This window comes from Colletotrichum chrysophilum (genome assembly GCF_026319265.1).
Source record: "Colletotrichum chrysophilum strain AFK26 chromosome Unknown scaffold_131, whole genome shotgun sequence".
Taxonomy (NCBI): domain Eukaryota; kingdom Fungi; phylum Ascomycota; class Sordariomycetes; order Glomerellales; family Glomerellaceae; genus Colletotrichum; species Colletotrichum chrysophilum.
The window spans coordinates 23,829-42,154 of record NW_026517418.1 but is presented as its reverse complement, the minus strand read 5'-3'; the positions used below and the strand labels follow the sequence as shown (position 1 = coordinate 42,154).

Below are 18,326 nucleotides of genomic sequence, written 5' to 3'. Positions count from 1 at the left end.
CATTTGTGGAGGGCCATTGGTTCTGTACAGTGCAGGAAGATGAAGTGATCGAGTTCCAAGGTTGAAACCGAACCTGAACAGTGATCGCCAGCGCCTCATCTAGCTCCATGCCTCTTGTCAAGCGCTGGCAACACGGCAAGAGTGTTATTTAAGACCCAGGCTGTCCGTTCAAGGTGGTAAAATCATGTTGTGCGGTGTGTCCACGGAATGGTGGAGATTGAGGATGTGAGGGGAAAGGTCGAGACGACGACGGATGTCAAAAGTAGATTGCCGTGGGGGATCAAGGTTGGGTGTTTTGTCGGTGGCTCCTCCTTGAATGCCTCGGGCGGTTTCCCTGGCCTGAAGCAGATATGAACAGGCTCAGGGAACGGAGCTTTCGTAGTTGAGGTGGTGCTGATGCTGGTGCTGATACTGGTGCGTCATGTGTAAGACAAAGGGCTGGCAGTTGCATGGCATGAGGAAGCAAAAGTAAAGAAGGTTGTTGGTCCCGTCAAGCCTTTTGGTAGGAAACACTGGCGGTGCGGTACGAGTACTGGCGAGGCCGCAGGGGCTGGCGGCGTAGCGAGCGGCGGTTCGGAGACTCTCCGCAGAGAGAAGAGGGACGGATCGGCAGTAGGCACGCGATATTGGACGTCGACAGCCATCGTGTCTCGACTCTGATGAAGTACTGCATAGAATTGTAGTGTAGTTGTTCCTTGTCCCTTGGGGGGGGAAAGGGTTGCAAACAAGGACGCTGGGGCCTGCTGATCGGATGGCCTGCTGACCGATGGGCGAGGAAGGGCAAATGTCGGGCCCAAGGAGACGCGTGGAAGCGCTGTAAATGGCAGCTGCGTGGAGATTCGGGGGACAGCGGTCATGGTTGCATTGTGGCAGCTTGATTTTGAAGGTGGGAAAGGCGGCAATTGTGGTGTTGTGTTGCAGGCAAGCAAGGTTCGGTTCCGTTAGTGGCTTCCGTAGGATTTGCATTTGGTTTTGCGTTTGGCTTCTTCCGTGCAGCGGGTCGACTTTGTAAGACATTCTGGCTGGGCCTGGTGATCGTCATGGTGGTTTTGGAGGGCAAGGAAGATGTCGGATCGAAATTTCGAGGATTGAGGTTGAGGTTGAGGGGGAAGTCGAAGATGATACCAACCTGCCTAGGTAGGTAGGTACCTTCCCAAAAGTTGCGTGGGTGGTTGTTTCCTTCTTCCCTTGCTGTGCTGGGGCGCGGCTTCCACTGGGCTGGCAACTACCACCAGCGTCCTTCCTTTCCTGCCTGCCTGCCTCCAATGCTTGTCGCACTGTATACGTACCGAGGTTCCCCAGTGAAGGTGCCCCCAAGTGCAGGTGTCTGCCTCCAGTCTGCGATGCATCACGTAAGACGGGCAACATCCATCAGGTCCAGTATTTCCGTTTTCACCGGAGGGGACGGAATCCGAAACGGAGTGGACGCCATCGCCATCACACCTGCAGTTGCTCACACATGGATTTTCAATCATCACCAACCCAACCCAACCCAACCCAAAAGGCAACCTAACCCAAGTCAAGCCATCCCTCCCCTTCTCTCAATCCCTTGCCATCATCATCACGTCCCGCATACATTCCCATTTCCACACCTCCATGAGCTCGTCCTTGTCGCCCTCGTCGACCACCATCCGTTACAACAAAGCTAGGCTCCGGACCCCATGTCCGTTTCGCATCCCGGCCCGGAGCGAACAGCAAGCTTGTACATAACACACAAAGAGCACACAGCTGCAAATTGCGACGCCCAACGCAACCACAAAGCACAGCATCCATACCATTACCGGCTTATTACTTCGCTTTGGTCGTGTGTCGTCCAGAAAACCACGGACCAGCTCGCCTACGAACGGGACGGCAACCTGTCCGATTGCCACTCCATCTCCAACTTGGGGCGTGTCGTGTCTCGTGTCCAAGACCTCTCTGCCTCAATTAGAGTTGCCAGTTGCCCCAAAGCCTTGGACAGGAAATAGCGGACGACACCTCGAAGCTCTGACTGCCTCGCTCCTGCAGCAGCTCCTTGGACTGCGCCGTGCCGTCGCTTCACGACCTCGTCATCGTCTTCCACGGTTATCCGTACTCCTCAAACCCCTCGAGGCGCCATCCCTCAACCCCTCCACGCCCTCCTCCTCCTCCATCGTGGGCTCGGACGCCTTCTGGATCTGGATCCGTCCAACCAACGACAACGGAGAACCACCACCTTTCTCTTCCATGTTCCCCTAGGCTCCAGCTGCATGGCACGGAGTCAGTCGCCTGCTTGTTTTTGCTTCTGCTCCTCTCCGCATCAGTCATCATCATCACTCCCCTGCGCCTTGCTCTGCGCTTACGTCCCGCCGATCTCCAAGACCTACTTCCGTGCATCCGCGCAGCTACTACCGAAATCCACAGCAGTCGCCCGGTTTCAAGCTCCGCCATTTGTTGACCAACATCGACGTGATTTAGCCTTCAATCCGGCATCACATCTCAGCTTGTCAGACGCGTCCGTTTCTTCCACCGATGCACTTGTGTACAAACAACCCGCTGCCCCCTGTGCAACCGGGCCGGGGCTCTGTCTTTCGCATCGACGAGCCATATTTAACGTCTTAGTGACATGCCGTGTATCACTAACCAACAGATGCCCTCACCCTGAGCATGACAACTGCCACCGACGAAACACGATAACACTGCAGCCGGGTTACGATAGGTTTCCCAATTTTCGCCCGTTGCATAGCAAGTTAACATGCCGGTGCACCCAAGCCGCATAGCGAATTTACATTATGGACGCCGAGTGTTACCCGCGTTCGGTCAAAGAAATTCCGGCATTCCTCAGAGACACCGCCAACGCGCAGCGTGAGGCAGAGCTGAGCGCAGGCGCCAAGCTGGCATTTTACATTCATGGCCTGACTCGGGGCCGCCATCATAGCTCGACAGACATCACCATCGAGAAACAGAAGGTAGACTTTTATTGTGTCCGCCAAGAGCGTCTATTTGATTCTGGATGGAGTGGCTTGATTCAACGAGCGTGGCACGCCTGGCAATGAAGCAGTCAGGCTAGGCTTGGTAGCGTGTTAATCATCTGGTCTTTTTTTGCCCCATCCTTGCTCCCCGCTCGCTCCCGCCCCGGGGGCAGCACGGGTGACGGCAAAGATGATCAAGGAGGGGGTCCCAGGTGCTAACTGTCTCGCCTGACGCGCAATAGCGAACGCTGAAATTCTGACTCCTCGCGTCTGATACACCGAGGCACCGGTCGGTCCATCTGGCACCACCGCTGTATCACCGGCAGTGTGCAATGGTGCTTGCTGTTGTGAACTCCGCAGTCGCAGCTCACTCGCTCCTCGTCAAATGACGCCTGGTCCTGGGGGTCTTGTGCTGCATGTCCGACGGGATTCTTGGTTGATCGGTTATGATCCCGATTTCCAGTCTATGGGAGCCTTTGTCGGTTCGTGCTTGTTGCGAATTTGATTTACCACGGCCCGGATTCGTCTCAGCTGCCCAGTCGCATTTGTTTGATACCTTACGTTCGACAAGCCGGACATACCGGTGTCAGAAGAGCTAATGGCCTTGGGTGGTGGAGAGAGCTGATAATCAACTCCTCATGGACTGGCAAAATCTGCTGGGTCGGAGAAGGGGAACTCCACTGTCGACGTCTTCTTTACAGTGCTCTCCCCTGTGAACTGCTCGTTATGTTATCCGACGACGACGACGGATTGGCAGCTACCGGTGACAATGGCGCGAGTCCGCTTCGCAGGCCTTCTTTCTTGTTCGGATGACTCGCATCATCCTCCACCCCCGGAACGCCCGTCTCTATTCAGCTGTTTGCTCTTTGCTGCGGATTATCATGCTGCCACCCTCGCTGCAGCCCTCGTTTGGTAGGGAGGCATTGGCCATTGTTAGGACGGCCCCTATCATTCCGGGCGGATGGTCTCGAGGGGCCAACGCCGTCATTCTCTGCCTCTCCAGGCTCCGGGTTCAGGCTTCTGGAACTGAACACCAACTGGCCACCAAAACTCAATCATCAGTCGCTTCACAGTGGGACTGTTCTGCTGCGCTATCCATAGTGCGGCCTGCGGAGCAAAGCCTCAGAGGTAGCAGCAGCAGCGGCGGCGGTGGCAGCAAACGCCGTCGCTAAATTGATGCCTCGAGCGGCTTAGCCTCTTGACGCCGCATACGAGGCCTGCTCCCCCCAGTACCTGGCCCTCTCAATCTATTCGTGCAAGGAAGGCAGAAATAGACGGAGACATGGTGGCTTATGACGAAAGTAGGGATTCACAGGCACACATTTCGGACTTCCTTACTTCATTTGGCTCACTTCGCTGCCCGCCGATCGTTACAGCACCACCGTGAGAGGAAGTTGGCGCGCGCTCTCCTTTTCTTTCTAGTTGCTCACGCTGTCTTGGCTAACCTTCATCCCCAGTATGACGGAGGAAGCGTCCAGCGATGAGTACCGCAGCGGTTCAGGAGTATCACACATCGGCTCTACAAAAGGTGGTGATGCTGGGCTTGATTATCCACCGCCGGTCGGAGGCAACAGAAAGGGCTCCAGTGGCACTGTCCGTGGTATCTCGTCGCTGCTGTACCCTCCCGATTTTTGGCCCCGCGCTGATCCGACTATCCGCACACCTATTGTCCGCTGGGACCCGCCTGCCCGCTGCCGCCGACCCTGAGTGAGTGAGACGACGCTCCTCCGGCCGGCCGTCCGCAATCCGCGGGTTGTGTTGGTTGTTGTTGGAGGGCGGTGGTTTTGTCTTGTCCAAATCGAACAAACTTCAGGTGTCCCCCGATCTGTAGTTGTCGGGGGTGCATTCACATGTGCGCCACCAAGCTCAACCTCGACGAGGGCACGATGAGGGGGGTTTGCTGTGCTTTGGGTTGGGGCTTTGTTGCCGTTGTGTCTTCTCCTGATGCTCCGTGGGGTTCTGAGGGAGCATCCACACTGTCTCTGACGAAGGCGAGGCGGTGTCGTAGACGCATATTGCTTTTTGACGGTCTTGCCCGGACGTTGCGCGCCATCCGCAACTGCGGTCTCGGCCGTTGGCCTTTGATGAGTATGAACTTGAGGCCTTGTATATCTAGTCCCATTGTCGTTTCCATAGTGATTTGTTTTTGGTCGTGCCCAAAAGGTTCTCTTCCACTTGATGTGACCGACGAAAGTGATTTGGAGATGTTGCTCGTGTGGACCAGTCTGAGCGTTGACATGCCTACCGCCAACACCCAAACATTGCAGCGCAGCCTACAGCGTCACGGTGCATCCCTAGACATGTGTAGAGATATGGTTGATCTGTGATCCTCGTGGTCACTGAGGCTGCAAAAAGTCGGTCAAGCTAACGACGCATGCTGCGTTGGATATTTATCATTTCACTCAGACAGACAGACACTTGAAATGTCGACTTGCTTTGGCCCGGCCGCAACCATACCTTGATGCTGTCTGCATACCTAGGAGCACACAGCTTGTGAAGCTCCGTCCAAGAGGAAAGATCGCACTGCCAATACATACTTGGTGGTAACAGATGCACATCATGTTCTTGACCGGCCCTCCGTTCCGCTATGGACTTGCTGTCAATGCCCCGGGAAGACATATAGATGATCCAGGAAAACGTTTAGGAGGAAGTGTAAGACGAAAGTGGCAGGACAATACGAACTCGATATAAGAAAACCAAGTCTTGTGAGAAAAGAACTCCACGGCGTCAGCTCTCCCGGAATCCCGTAGTCAGGTTCCTATATGTGGTGTCTCGTACAATATCGCAGTGGTGAAAAATGCAGTGTCGTCTTTTTTGTGGCGACAAGCTGAGGACCTGGCTCCTTGCCTCAGCTGGACACAGCTAGACAGTTGTCGAAAAAACAACGACCCTTTCATCTGCGCTACATGTTCATTAGTCCATGACAACCACTTAGATTACGAAGTCAAATTTCACAATGAGAACTAACTGATCATGAGCAACCTTCCAAAGCTCCAAGAACATCTGAAATCTAGAGACATAACTCCTAGATATCAAAGACTTCATGCTCCTCTGTACATCTGCATATTACCTTAGGTAACTTGAAAGCTGAGGGATGTGGATGTGCGGGCTACGCTCATGACTTTTCTCCTTCATTGAGTGCCTTGATGAACACACTCATATATTTCGTCTTGAAGAAGGCTCAGCCCAGCCTAAGCCACATTGGTGGTTGGTTGCCAATGGTGGAAGTCTAAGTTGTGAGACGAACGATACTGGTCGCCAGATTGGATATCCAAGGTCGCCTCAGCAGTCATGAATTTATCTTTGATTCTAATCCGCATCCTTACTGTGTGTCTTTGTAAATGGTTAGCAAATAGGTTAGTTTGAGAGAATTTGGAAACCACTGACTTGGTTGCCAGCTCTGTAAATCGGACTATGTTTCTTTCCAGTGTATTTGCGGTGAGAGTACCTTGTGTTGTCTAGTTAAAGTTCAGGCAGCAAGAGGTCAACTTCTCCATGTCAAGATTGACAGTAGCAGACCGTGAATCGTGGGATCCCATTCGCCGAGACTTTATCACCCACAAAGTTACTGGCGAAAGCCAAGGTCAGGTGGTAAGAACGACCTCTTTCTCTTGTCCCGCTTCAACGTTCCATCACAGAGGTTGCGTTTCGGAGATGGTATGGCACAGCTAACAAGCCGTTGAATCTTTTAATGGTCTTCGTAGATGGCTTCCCTGGGATATTTATCAAGCCAGAGGAGAGGCGACGTTTGGCATACTGCCATCCTTTTGTTAATACCTTCAACGCTGAGAACGCCCAAACATCGCGTGCTTAACATACCACACCATCCGCAAAGATGAAAAGATATCCCCTCGAAGAAATAGCCGCAGCCATGGCCCGCGATCCCTTCTCGTCGTCTTCTGTATCTCAAACTACCGAGGACATTGCGTTGGTCGACATGTCCTCACACAACGAGGCCATGACTTCGATCTTCAAGGCCGCCGAAGCACCTCGGTCGACCTTCACTCTCGACAAGACGAGGTTCTACCTCCCCGAGGGACCGCTGTCCGACGACGCCTTCTGGGTTCCGCTTCCCGACGGCGACCGCGGCAAAGTAGACCACCGCGGGCCCCACCTGATCGACACCGAGCCCATAGTCAAGATCAAAAAGCGGGGCGAGGGGCATGTCGTACCGTGGCGGCTCCTGGATCGTCGACATCGACCTCCAGCGGCCGCGGTGCTTCGTCGCGCACGGCACCATAGCGGAGGAGTGCATGGTCCGAAGGATGCAGACGGACTGCCGCGCCGCAGCGAAGAGGCTCGCTGCCACCATGGGCGGGATATTCTGGCAGCGAATTCAGGGCGGCGGTGGCGTCGACAGACTCACAAACCCGGACATCGCAGGCTGTCTGGCCCGCACGGCAGACGCGCTGTTTGAGTTCACAAATCTCACCGGGCGGTTCATCGAGGCGACGAGAAGACGGCATCTGAAGGAAGACGTGTCTCCATTGTTCAAGGGGGTGTTGAAGTTGCTGGGCATCGTGGAGTGGCACCGCGTCCACCAGGCCGTCAACGCGGTGCAGATCCTCCGGAGGTCGTTTGAGGGACTCACCGCGCGCTGTGTCACGGGCGAAGAGAAAATGGCCCAGTATGCCGCGCAGAGCTGCAAAGAAACGTACATGCTCGGTATGATGGGCTGGCGTCTTGCGCCGGACTCGATAGGCTCACAACAGGGCGCGTTGTCGCAAGCTCTGCACTCATTGCATGTACTCGGCACAGCAGACTGGATGGGCTATGACGCCGAAGAGTTAAAGGCAAGGATGGCTCAGAAGAGCACGCCGGTGTGTCTCGTCAAAGACAACTTCTTCTGCGCGTGGACTTTTGGGATGGCTGTGCGGTTTCTTACGCACCAGAACCTGCAGTGCTCTTGGAGTGCCGACGAGCTCGCCAACTGTCCAGGCCCGTGGCGGTTTGAGGGTCACATCTACACGTCGCACCTGGAGATGTTGAAGACGCTGCCCTGGGTAGAGTGCTTCACGGGGTCGGAGCATACGAGGGTACGGTTCCGTCCTGTTAGTTGCAGCGGATGCTATGATAGGTTTTACGAAGGCAAGAGGGAAGACGGGAAGAAGAGCAAGAAGGCAAACAAGGAGAAGCCAGAAGGCAAGAAGCTGACGGGAACGAGAACTTGGTGATGCATATCCGCTTTGAGGGCGCTTCGAGGTCGAGCTGAGGTCAATCCGAGTCTATGCGGCTCTGCGTGCGTGAGGCAGCATGGTTAGTCGTATTCCTACCCGTTAGATCAATAATGAGTAATGCGTCCATGTCTAAGCTGTGGCGCCGGTTATTTCCACTTGGTGGTTCAAAGAGATTGTAGTGTTGAATGACGCCCGAGCACCGGTGCCACGCCGTTGTATTACGGACCGAGGATAGCATTCCGTTTGAAGAATACTGAAATAATTATTTGGTCCTATTGACGTTTGAAAGGCACCAAGCTTGGAGGAAATGTACAGCTAAAGATTACCGTCAGCCTTATGCGCTGCGTAAATGCTGACTGACAACTTGGGGCGGACGTCATATGAGGATGATACGGGATGGCCTCGACATTCGCTTAATAGCATCGCAGTACAAGCAGTTGCTTTATGTTGGCTGGTGTTTCAACAACGGTTTCGCTTAGTTGTTAAGCGCGACACCTGGCGACTGCAAAGCGAATTATCCACCGCCTCTACCGGTGGTAGCAGAAGGACAGGTTGACGTTGTTGCAAGTGACGTAGTTTGATGGAAACAACTCAGTGACGAGTTGAAGACCCGAATGGAGAGCACACCTCCCAGCCCCAGGATGGGAGCATCAGGAGAGTTTTGCGAGTTGGGACGAAATCATGCGACGGTTGACTGGACGACTGCGGGGAGAACAGTGCCCACGTCATTGACAGCGGGAGTTTGCTGTTCTCTGCATGGTTTTACCGTTTCGAAAGCTTCTGCTGCGGAGACCAGCACATTGGTGAACCTCAGCATGGGCAATCTTGAGGCGAGCAATCAATACAAGACTGAGGCTGAGGATATGGTGTTTGAGACTAGGAGAAAGAATGAGTAGAAATACTACTGATAATATGAACATGAACACGAATAGCGTCACGGCGTTAAGCAGAAACTGAGGTGCGACTGGATGCGACAGCTGGAAACAGCTGGACGCGACAGTGACAGTCAACCGGCGGATCGTGTTCAGGCGTTGGACGGGGCGACGGGGCCTCGTGTTCGAGCTAGCGGGGAAGATTTGCTGTCGCTAAATCAAAGTAGGCAGGGGTAACGGTGCTTGAATGGGCCAATTTGCCGAAACGGTGGAGATGCAAAAAACACGAAGCGACGCTTTTATTGGATATTGAGGGCTGAAGGAGAGGTGTCGGTCAATGGAAGGGACCAAAACGGTCAGGGGGAAGGGGTAAGGGGAAAAAAAAAAAAAAAGAACAGAAAGCAGCGGTAGCGGGCTGGGCTAGACTTAGAAAGTGGCAGGAACTTCAGGGAAGGCGCTTCTTCCAGCAGGAATTCGATGGTGGATGGTTGATGGCCGTGGTCCACGTCCCTCAGCTGGCTGCCCCTGCCCCTTCCTTTTCTGCAGTGCACCACCTGCTTTGCCTTGCATCCACCTCGACCAACCACCAACCACCAATCACCAAGAACGGCTAGCCAACCGGGGAGGCGCTACCTGCCCGCCCTCCACTGGAACATTGAACGTGCCTGCCTTGATCTTGCTCCTGAGTGGGCTCTCTCCTCCCTTTTTCCACGGCAACGCTGCTCCAACGTCCCCGTCAAGCATCAGCTTCTCTGCTCGTCGGACAGCAACCGCACCCTCGCTGCCAACCACCCCGGGCACTGCACTCAAACCTCATCAAGCCTCATCTTGAATCGGTCGCTGCCCAGTCGTTCGTTCCCGCACTCTCGCTCCGACCATCGTCGCCGTCCACTCGCCGCCGTTGCCGTCATTCCAAGTCTCCATCTCCATCTCCGACCGTCACCATCACCGTCGCCTTCCACCGATCGCTTCACGTCTTGTCCCTGACCAACGTCCCGCATTCTTCTTGTCCCCTTCCGTACGACGACTACGAACCGATACCCCGACGACATCCCTTGCCGTCCATCGAATATTCATTCCCCCAATACGCGAATACCCGCGCCATCGTCTCCTTCGTTCGCGACGACGCATCCCCATCATCTCGAACCACTTCAGCCATCCATACCCAGATTACTTTCGCTGCCCCCTGTCGAGCCGCCACCACCAGTCTCTTGACAACCTTGACCTCTCTCGCGCCCATCCGTCTGCGAGCAACGACTCGAATCTCCTTGACTTGACCCAAACCCATCGACGTCGCCGTACCGCGGCCAGATAGCCCAACATGTCTGGCTTCGGCGACTTCACCGACATCTGCCACATGGCCCCGCTGCCGTTGTGCGCATCCATCGGCCCCGTCACCTCCGTGACGAGCGGCGTCGGTATCGAGCCCGACTGCTATGCCCGCAATATCGAACTAGCGAACACCATCATCTTCGAGGGTGCTGCCAGCGCTATGCACATCGTTGCTCTCCTCATGACCGTTGTCATGATTCTGCACATTCGCGGCAAATTCACTGCTGTTGGTGAGTTACCTCTGAGCTTGACGATACCCCGCGACCCAAACCCCCGCTGACTTGATATCACAGGTCGCAAGGAAATTCTCACCTTCTTCTACCTGTACATGCTCCTCAGTTTCATCTCACTCTGCCTTGACGCCGGCGTGGTTCCCCCGGGCTCGGCTCCGTACCCGTACTTCGTGTCAGTCCAAAACGGCTTGACGTCGGCCCTCGTCACTTGCTTGTTGATCAACGGCTTTGTTGGATTCCAGCTGTACGAGGACGGCACCCCGCTTTCCATCTGGCTTCTCCGTGTATGCTGCGTCGTAGCATTTGCCATCTGTTTCCTGGTTTCGCTTGCGACCTTCAAGTCTTGGGCAGGCCTCGGCCCCACCAACACCGTCGGACTGTTCGTCGTACTCTACCTGCTCAACGCCATCGAGCTTTTCGTCTACGTCGCCCTCCAGATTCTTCTTGTCGTTAGAACCCTGCAGGACCGCTGGCCGTTGGGTGACATTGCCTTTGGTGTCTTCTTCTTCGTTGTCGGCCAGGTCATTCTGTATGCCGTCAGCACACAGATTTGCACCGCCATCAGCCACTACCTCGACGGCCTCTTCTTCGCTACGATTTGCAACCTCTTGGGCGTTATGATGGTCTACAAGTACTGGGACTCGATCACGCGAGAGGACCTCGAATTCTCAGTCGGCACTAGGATGAACAACTGGGAGGTCAAGGAGCTGCTGCCCGAGGAGGACCGTCGCGCGACTGTGTACGACGATCCGTATGGTCATGTTAGCCAGGCTAGCGGCTATGACCACTCGTACTCCCCGTCTCCGGCGAGACACTCGGGCCGATACTGAGTGAGGGAAGACAATGAAGATGAAGTAGGGCACAGATGACGACAATTTCACTATAGCATTGGGTCGGATCGGCGTTTGGGAAAAACTGTCTTTCCAGGTCGGGTCGGTGCAGCACTCACGGCCGTTTTTTGAGTTTCAGCGCCCACAGACGGCCGATGCGGGGCCGACTGTGATGACAAGAGGAGGAGGAGGGTTAATAACGTTACAGGTATTGATGCCAGCGGTTATCCATAGTACATAGTCTAATTCCATTGAGATATGAGAAACCTGTGGCGTTACAAAATGTGCATATGCCCGAGATGTGGCCGCGAAGAACTTTTCCCCTTCTGGTCCATCTGGTCGACGAGATCGCAGAAGATGTCTTGATATGTCTAGATTGGAAAGTCGATTCGAGACTCGAGTTCGTTCAGTCGGACATGATGAGAAGTCGGGACGCAGTATATGGGCAAAAGCAGCCACGGCAGGGAAGAGGAGGAATATTGATTTTAAGGTTTCAGATAGGATGGATTGAAATAGAAATTCCAGTACATGAAGTAAGTAATGCTGAATTTAGTTTTTGTTAAGGAGTCTCTTGCCATCATTGAACCTTATTCAGCTGGAAGGACCTGACACCGAAGTTAACGAGGCTCTCGGATTCAGCGACACGACAAGCTTGAGTCTCCTTCCCCAAGTAGTCGTCGAGTCGAGCGTGGAAATGTTGCAAGGTGGTACTGGGTATTGTGATGCGGAGAGCTCCGGGAGAAGCAGCCGACACTGCGGGCGGCGGCGTTGCATCATTGCCGGCTGGTACACCGAAGGAGGGACTGGAGGGGACTGGAAGGTGTGGAGGAGGTTCGTTATCGGGAGCATCGGATCTGTTATCGAGATGCGCTAGTCTGAAGCTAAGGGGGTTTGCTCGCACTCTGCGCGAATCACGTGTGCTGGCGAGCACCTATTGATACCTTAGGTGAGGACGGATAAGCAACCCCTAAAGCATTTTGCGTTTGCAGCGGCTGTGATAGCACTTAGTGCACTAAGTATGCCCCCCTTTTAGCAGCCGACGGGACAGTTGACGGGAGGTAACGGGAAGGTAACCAACCTAAGGGAATGGGATGGCTTAGGAATACCTTAGGCAGAATGACGGATGGACTAGGTGGTGCAGTAACCGAAATTCTATCCGTACCTTACCTCCTTTGGTTGGAAGTCAATGGACTTAGTATTTGCAGAAGTTTATGCGCAGCTGGTCCGAGCAGGACAATGTGACAAGCTTACCTTACCTCGTGTCAGGCCAGGCCAGGCCAGGCCAGCCACCTCGCCTTGCGTTGCAAACTGCACGCAATCAACCTATTTAGTACCATACCTTGTATGCAAAGCAATTAAGCTCCACGCGCCCTATTGCAGAGCACGACAGTCCTATTGAACTTTGGCAGGGAAGGCGTGTAAGTTGGGTGCTTCTCAATGGCCGGCTGATAACAGGTTTGGGCCCGCAACATTGACAAGCAAGACTATCTAATTAGCCCAGTACGGCGGGTATGTACGTAAGTACTATGTTACGGAGGTAGGTAGTCAGGATAAGATGAGATCGAGAAAGGTGAGATGATGTGGTTAGGTTGGGTCTGGTAAAAGGTACTTCACTCAATCTGGTGCGTTTGGCCGGTTGGGCTTTCCCTTTGTTGGACTTTTTTTTCCCTGCTCCCCTCTATTGTTTCCGATTTTTAATTATTTTCATCTCGTCATGTCTCTCGTCTCTGGGTGCATTTTCTTCCTTTCTTGCACCACAGTCCAGTTTGTCTCCGCCGGTGGTCTCTCCCCTTCTCACTCTCTTCCTCCCCCTTCTATCCTCTATCCTCCAGGGCCTCTGCTGTAAGGTGTCTCGTCGCCGCATAAGGGAAATTGGCCCCGAGCGCGTCAGGTATCCGACCTTATCGTATCCGGCCGGACTCACTGAACTCCGCCGGCGTCCGCTTGCCGTCCCACAGTTGATAGCTTAGTGCTACCTCATCTCTGGAACCTCTCATTACTCCCTTCCATTGTGCGTTTCCGTTACGAATACCTGTCTTACCCCAACCAAGCAAGCAAGCATCAAGGGAGCCTAGGCGTTACAGGGTCTTGCTCATCTTGCGCGAAATCACGTGCAAACACGCGATATTCCGTCGCGCCGATTTGGCAGATTTGGCAGATTTGGCAGACTGCTGGATTGCGCCAGCAGCAGCAGAAGCAGCAGCAGCATCAAGCAGCCCGCCGCCCGCTCTTGTCTGCTCGTCGTCTACCTTACCGATTGCATCATTCATCGGCACCAGCGACAGTCAATCGCCGGTCATTGGCACCCGACCTATCTTACGGATACCAGACCTAGAGACGCGCATTCCTATCTCCCATCCCGTCACTTAGGTTGCCGCCGCATTGAAGGCCCCCACGGTCGCTCCTGTCTTTGCATTGCCGTTCTCCATTCAACAACCGTGCTCATCAATCACTCAGCCTGGACCAAGCAGCATCAGCAGCAGCCAATTCAGTTCGACAACCTCCTGAAGGGAAAGACATTGAGGAGGTTTCCTTCGTGGTCATCCCCTACACTTTGCCTGCCACCCCAACCCGACCAAAACCCGTCTGTCCATCTGCATACCTACCTTTTACCTTTACCTTACGAATACGCTCACTACCTACCTCAGCTAGTCGGCTCAATTTTCAACACCCGACATCCACTCTTCCGCTGCACTCACTACCTACCTTACCTTCCTTACCTTACTTTAGGTAGGAGGCACACTAGTACCTTCCTGTCTATCCGTACTTTACCTTCCACTCACACCATACTATACCATAATTACTACTGCATACACCTCCAACCAACCCAACACAGCCTTACCTCCACGCTACATCTGCAGCTATAACAGCATTTTTCTCGCGCCAATACTGACGCCGCTTGACGCATCGCCCACATCCCGGGTAATCCTATCTCTCGGCGAATCTCACCATACCAGCCAGTGTTGCCACAGACATCGCGCCGTCTTCACGTTCCCCGTCCCCGCCGTCTCCCGTCTCCCGTTGTCCTCCTCCTCGTTCCCGCTGCCTTCCCCGTCCTGGAACACACCTAGGCAGGTATTCTTGGACGCTGGAAGCCCGCATTTCGTGGCAGGGTACCGGAACCGCGCCCGACGTGAAGCGGATTGATCGACGCACGCGACATTTTCGGCTGCTGCATCCCCGGAGCCGCTGCACTCTAACTCTGCTCACCACCACACCTCTCGTCTTAATGCGAAACTCCAACATTGTCCATACCGACCGCCCCTGCGAGCTGGAGTAGTCCATCTGCACATTGACACGTCTGCTTCCGACGAATTTTCACCGACCCCACGAGACTTTACTTTGGATGAACCGCACAGTCGTCCCGCCCCTCACCCGCATTTCACCAGTCTGAGCAGGGGCTCTCATCTCACTGCGCCTGCCACAGAGGCATCTTCATCATGCACTTCGACACCGGTGACGGCAGTGGGCCGTCCCGCCAAGACGAAGATAACTATTGGCAGACCCTGCTGCTATCTCACGAGGCTGAAGATGAACAGCATAACAGTAACTTCATGGCCAAGTCTGAGCCTCTTCGCATGCGCCTAGCCGCCCTGACCATGGAAAAGAGGGATCTTGAGAGGCGCATGTTGGAGGTGAACCAGGCCATCAAGAGAGAGCACGGCGGGTTGGAGGAACTCACCATGACCTTCCAAGAGGACCGTCAGAAGCTGCAAATGGACCGAGAAGCCAGAGTTCAACATATGCAGGCTTATTTCGCACAACACCGCCAAAGAGAGGACGAGAACCGTGCTAGGATCGCCGCTGCCGCCCTTGCTGCTCCCCGGCGCGATTCCGAGACTGTACGCCTTGCACACACGAGCGACGTCATGAACGGCACCAAACCCAATGGCGTCAACGGAGTGACCACTAATGGAGACCACCTCCTCAGCAATAACGGCCTGCCACCTTCCGCCAACCCACCAGACCAGCCAGTGACTATGATCATGGACGCTTCGGGCCAGCGTATCGGACCTGTTCACCGCATTCCCGTTCATGGAGCCGCGGGCGCCCTTCTCGACAAGAGCCCCAAGCGAGCGGTGCAGCTGCGTCCTGGTGTCATGTTCACGGAGCAGGACCTGAGGCGAATCCATGAGGACAAGGATCTCTGGACCGCCGTTATGATCCAGGCCATTGGGGACCAGCAAACGGACGGAAGGCGATGCGCCGTATGCGTCCAAGGCGGAGGCCCCTTTTCAGATTGCACCATCGTGCAAGGGCTTGGATCTTGCGCTAATTCTTACTGGGAGAGACGCAAGCAGGCTGATGGTCAAGCTGTAGACCAGGCACCTCCGACTGCACAGCACGCCAAAGTCATCAGCACCCGAGATGAGAGCTTCAACGGCACGGCCACACCCATGTCCAGTCGACCTGTTTCTAGGGACAAGAGCACCGGCGAGGGATCGACCATCGCAGATGATACGGAGGAAGACCACACACCAATCACCCGAGCCAATCTCGTCCTCAAGCACGATGGCAAGGTGTACACGCACCCTGAGTGTATGGAAGGCGTGCCTATCGAGAGGATTGACCCCAGCCACCCATACTGGGACCAGTCGTGGCCTGAGATACCGCCTCTGATCCAAGCTAGTCTCGAGAGTTGGCAGGTGAAGTTGGACAACGCCTTACGAACCGGCCAGAAGGGCATGAAATTCCAGTTAGGCCGACAGGTTAACAGGGGCGGCACCATCATGAGCTTCCTGAAGGACGGAGAAATCAGCCCCTACCAGCTTTTGTCCAAGAAGTATATCACGACCAAGCTGGTGAACTACGACACTCTGTTTCGCCTGGCCGACACCTTGAAGTGCTTGGAAACATTCGGAACACTCGACATCACTCCGCTGGAGTGGCTTCGCCAGCGCCTGCATGAGATCCTCACGGAGAGGGGCTCTGATTTCAGCTTGTCCAAGACCATCCACGACTTTTACCACGATCGCAAGTACGATGACTTGCGAAAGGCGAACGGCAAGAAGAGCATCGGCAGACCGTCGGGCATGAAAATGACGCCTAGAGACTCCCCGAATTCGGCCAAGGCCACTCCAAACGCCAAGAAACGCAAAATGTTCATCAGCGAGGATTTCCCCGGCCCGTCGCCACAGCGGCCTCTCGCGCCGACGCCTACACCCCAAAACACACAGCCGATAATCAAGAACGACGAATCGGAGCGTAGCGCGCCGCCGACGCCGGATCTTGCGAGGAAGAAACTGAAGGCTGGAAGAGTTCAGGGCAACCCCAAGGATCCGGATCTCGCCTACGAGGGCTTCACCGATGTCGACGAATTCAGTAGTGACAGAATTGGTAAACACGACTGGGCCCTCAACCGCATCAAGTCTCGTCTGAACACCGTTGGTACTGGTGTAACGCAGTACTGGCACTGGATTCCTGACGATGGCGAGCTCGTTTTTGAGCACCAGGTCCTTGCCGAGGGCGAATCTGCCACGTGGGGCATCTACGCCAAGCCGATCAACTTCCATTTGGAGCTCGAAACCATGCAAGAGATCATGTGGGCTGCCGATACCGTGAAGGTCCTGATACGGTGCAAGCCCGGCGTCGTGGTTTCGGCGGACGGCAAGCCACGAGGTGATCTTCTCGCCGAGTTCAAGCGGCAACGTACCAAGAAGCGGTTTTTGGCCTTCTGCCGCAAGAAGGAGATTCCGCAAGTGAAGATTGATGCGTACGTAAATGCTATGCCATAATGGATAATAGATGGCTAACGCTTCACAGTTCTATTATTGAGCAGGCTTGGGACGAATACGAGTCGCCCGATGTACCGGCAATGGCGGATTCGGAGATTGAGTAATGGTCTGTTGCACAGATCGGAGTGATTGTCATTTCGCAATGAAAATGGTGGAGATACCCTTGGTTCTGGTCTCATGAGCTCGGAGAAGCTCGGTTTACTGGCGTTTTTTTGGTGGAAAATGGACAAAGACTGGGAAGATTCAGTCGGTTTGTCGCAAGCTACAGACTTTTATTTCGGGGCGACTTGCGCAGGCGACCGCAAGCATCGCAGAAAAGGCGGTTTGCTGAGTTAATGACGTTGAGTGGCACGCCCCAGGAGCAACTTGATTGCGCAGGCAGTCGGGATGTCTGGCTGCCTAGGACGTCTAGTTGGGTTTCCCATCGTTCAGGAGGTTCAGGTGGCAGAACTCAGATCTCTAGACTGATGGATGAAGGGGTAGTTAGGTAGCCAGGCCAAAGCCATCACAATAGAGAAGTATCTGCGGGGACGGGTGCCCATCGCTTTGTCGCAGTTTGGTTTCCGCCGAAATTACCAAGGCTAGGCTTTTTGCCCTGACGCACGCAGTAAGGCAACCCTCCCGCTTCCCTCCTTCCAACACATATGTGGCAGCCCTGACAAGCAAGTGTCGATCTCGTGTTTTGAACCGCTCTTGGCATCTGAACGAGGCGGGAGCTTATCCGGAAGTGATGGACGGGAGGACGCATTGGCGGCCCCCACCTCCGCTCCGACCGGACATCCACTCTTGTTCCGCGACCTGGGCCATCCCGGCAAGGTCCAAGGACGGCACGGATTAAGATCTGTATTTTTCCGAACTGATTCCATGACGTTATTGCCGGGAAATATGGTTTGGGCTGGTCGATACTGTCTTGACGTTCATCTTCGAGCATGATCATCGATGGTTGGTAGATGCAAGCAAACTTGGCCGCCCGTTTGCTTGGTGAAGAGACTGAGATCATGTCCAGTTCTGGATATCGGCTCGGGAGGATGCATGTGCCAGTGGAGATGTCATCACAGAAATAGCCACTCATGGCTGGGTCTTGCCAATGAGGCTGAAGTCACCCCTTTCACGGCTCAATGGGACGCATCTTCCTGATGATGCCTGGCGTTGCGGGAAGCCGCATCTCGCTTCATCACCGCCGGCCTTTCTGGATGGCAGGGGGAGAGACAGGGCAA

At 54.6% G+C, this 18,326-nt stretch overlaps 3 protein-coding genes across 3 annotated transcripts; all 3 read left to right on the top strand.

The window, feature by feature from the left end:
- Positions 1 to 6,801: 6,801 nt before the first annotated feature.
- Positions 6,802 to 8,104, top strand: COL26b_011142 (uncharacterized protein; the record flags this gene model as incomplete). The annotated part of the gene is made up of 2 exons (XM_053183816.1): positions 6,802 to 7,023; positions 7,067 to 8,104. 2 exons carry the CDS (start codon positions 6,802 to 6,804, stop codon positions 8,102 to 8,104), a joined length of 1,260 nt encoding a protein of 419 aa, XP_053032228.1.
- Positions 8,105 to 10,300: 2,196 nt separating this feature from the next.
- On the top strand, positions 10,301 to 11,374 carry CHS7 (Chitin synthase, class 7; the record flags this gene model as incomplete). Its single annotated transcript, XM_053183815.1, has 2 exons — positions 10,301 to 10,541; positions 10,605 to 11,374. The coding sequence occupies 2 exons, from the start codon at positions 10,301 to 10,303 to the stop codon at positions 11,372 to 11,374; spliced, it is 1,011 nt and encodes a 336-aa protein (XP_053032227.1).
- Positions 11,375 to 14,814: 3,440 nt separating this feature from the next.
- Positions 14,815 to 17,213, top strand: COL26b_011140 (uncharacterized protein; the record flags this gene model as incomplete). The annotated part of the gene is made up of 2 exons (XM_053183814.1): positions 14,815 to 17,087; positions 17,138 to 17,213. 2 exons carry the CDS (start codon positions 14,815 to 14,817, stop codon positions 17,211 to 17,213), a joined length of 2,349 nt encoding a protein of 782 aa, XP_053032226.1.
- Between the last annotated feature and the right edge of the window lie 1,113 nt (positions 17,214 to 18,326).